The following is a 950-nucleotide window of genomic DNA, read 5'->3' as shown; positions in this document are numbered from 1 at the left end:
TGCTGGAACATCATAGTCCCCCCTAAACCCGTTTTCTTTGAAGCGTCGTCTTGGTAGCAAAAGCGACGTAAATTTGTAAACACGGTCGTCTCGTCGTCGCTTTGAGATTTTTTTCTCTCGTTTTAAGGAGGTTTTAATCGCACAGACACACCGCGCGCTGATCACACCAAGCATGGACGTCGGGGAGATTTTAAATTTCAAGGTATGCTTCTAAATATCGTAAGTTTGGGTGAATTTAAGGCTTAAGTGAGGCGGCGGGTGACCGAGATGCCGACTCCCGCTTCATGGTTTTAATTCGTCTATGTCTCAGTTGATGGTAATATCCATTCAGCTGGGAGTTTAGTCAGTTTCTTTAGAGCATTATATGACTCGGGATTCCCACGAGTGTGCGTGGTGTGCCTTGCGTTGTCAATTTTGCTAGAGGGTTGGGTCTCAGAGAGGAAGGATTTCTGTTGCTTCTGGTGTGCAGAGGCCGTTTATCGTGTGTCTTATAGTGATGGTATGGGGTGTGATGGAGTGGCGTGGCCTCACGTCGTACTGTGGCCTCGTCGTCTCTGGCACTCGGGGTGAAAGGCAAGATAGGGCTTGTAGTTATCAGTGGTGGTTACGACCCAGTCCAAGCTCTATTTTGCATTGGTAATATGTATGTATGTATGGGGGAGGTTTGCCTCTGCCAGTGTTGTTGGTGTAAAGACTGCAGGAAACAGATGAAGCATTGCCACTGCCATGGAAGTGGTCATTGGTTGGCCAGCTCAGTGACATGTTCACTTTTACCCTGGGATTTCCCTGCTATATATCATGTTCCCTGTAGGAGTTGGGGCTAATATCAGTACTGTACTTGGTCAGCATTGACTAAAGTAAGAAGACCATGTGTCTAATGACATGTAGCTCAAACCTACATATTCTGCAGGTCCCTATTCCTCCTGTGTATTAGGAACAGTTAAGGTTTA

General features: G+C 46.5%; 1 protein-coding gene across 1 annotated transcript in view; it reads left to right on the top strand.

Moving 5' to 3' along the window:
- Positions 1–47: 47 nt before the first annotated feature.
- The window catches only part of LOC119591571 (beta-catenin-like protein 1), a gene marked incomplete in the record, with an annotated part of 10,985 nt that continues 10,082 nt past the window's right edge, over positions 48–950 (top strand). Inside the window, 1 exon segment of the mRNA XM_037940333.1 lies at positions 48–202. Within this exon segment, the coding sequence (XP_037796261.1) occupies positions 173–202 (30 nt within the window).

The sequence above is a fragment of the Penaeus monodon genome, chromosome 28 (assembly GCF_015228065.2).
Source record: "Penaeus monodon isolate SGIC_2016 chromosome 28, NSTDA_Pmon_1, whole genome shotgun sequence".
Taxonomy (NCBI): Eukaryota; Metazoa; Arthropoda; class Malacostraca; order Decapoda; family Penaeidae; genus Penaeus; species Penaeus monodon.
This window is presented reverse-complemented; position numbering and strand designations above follow the sequence as displayed.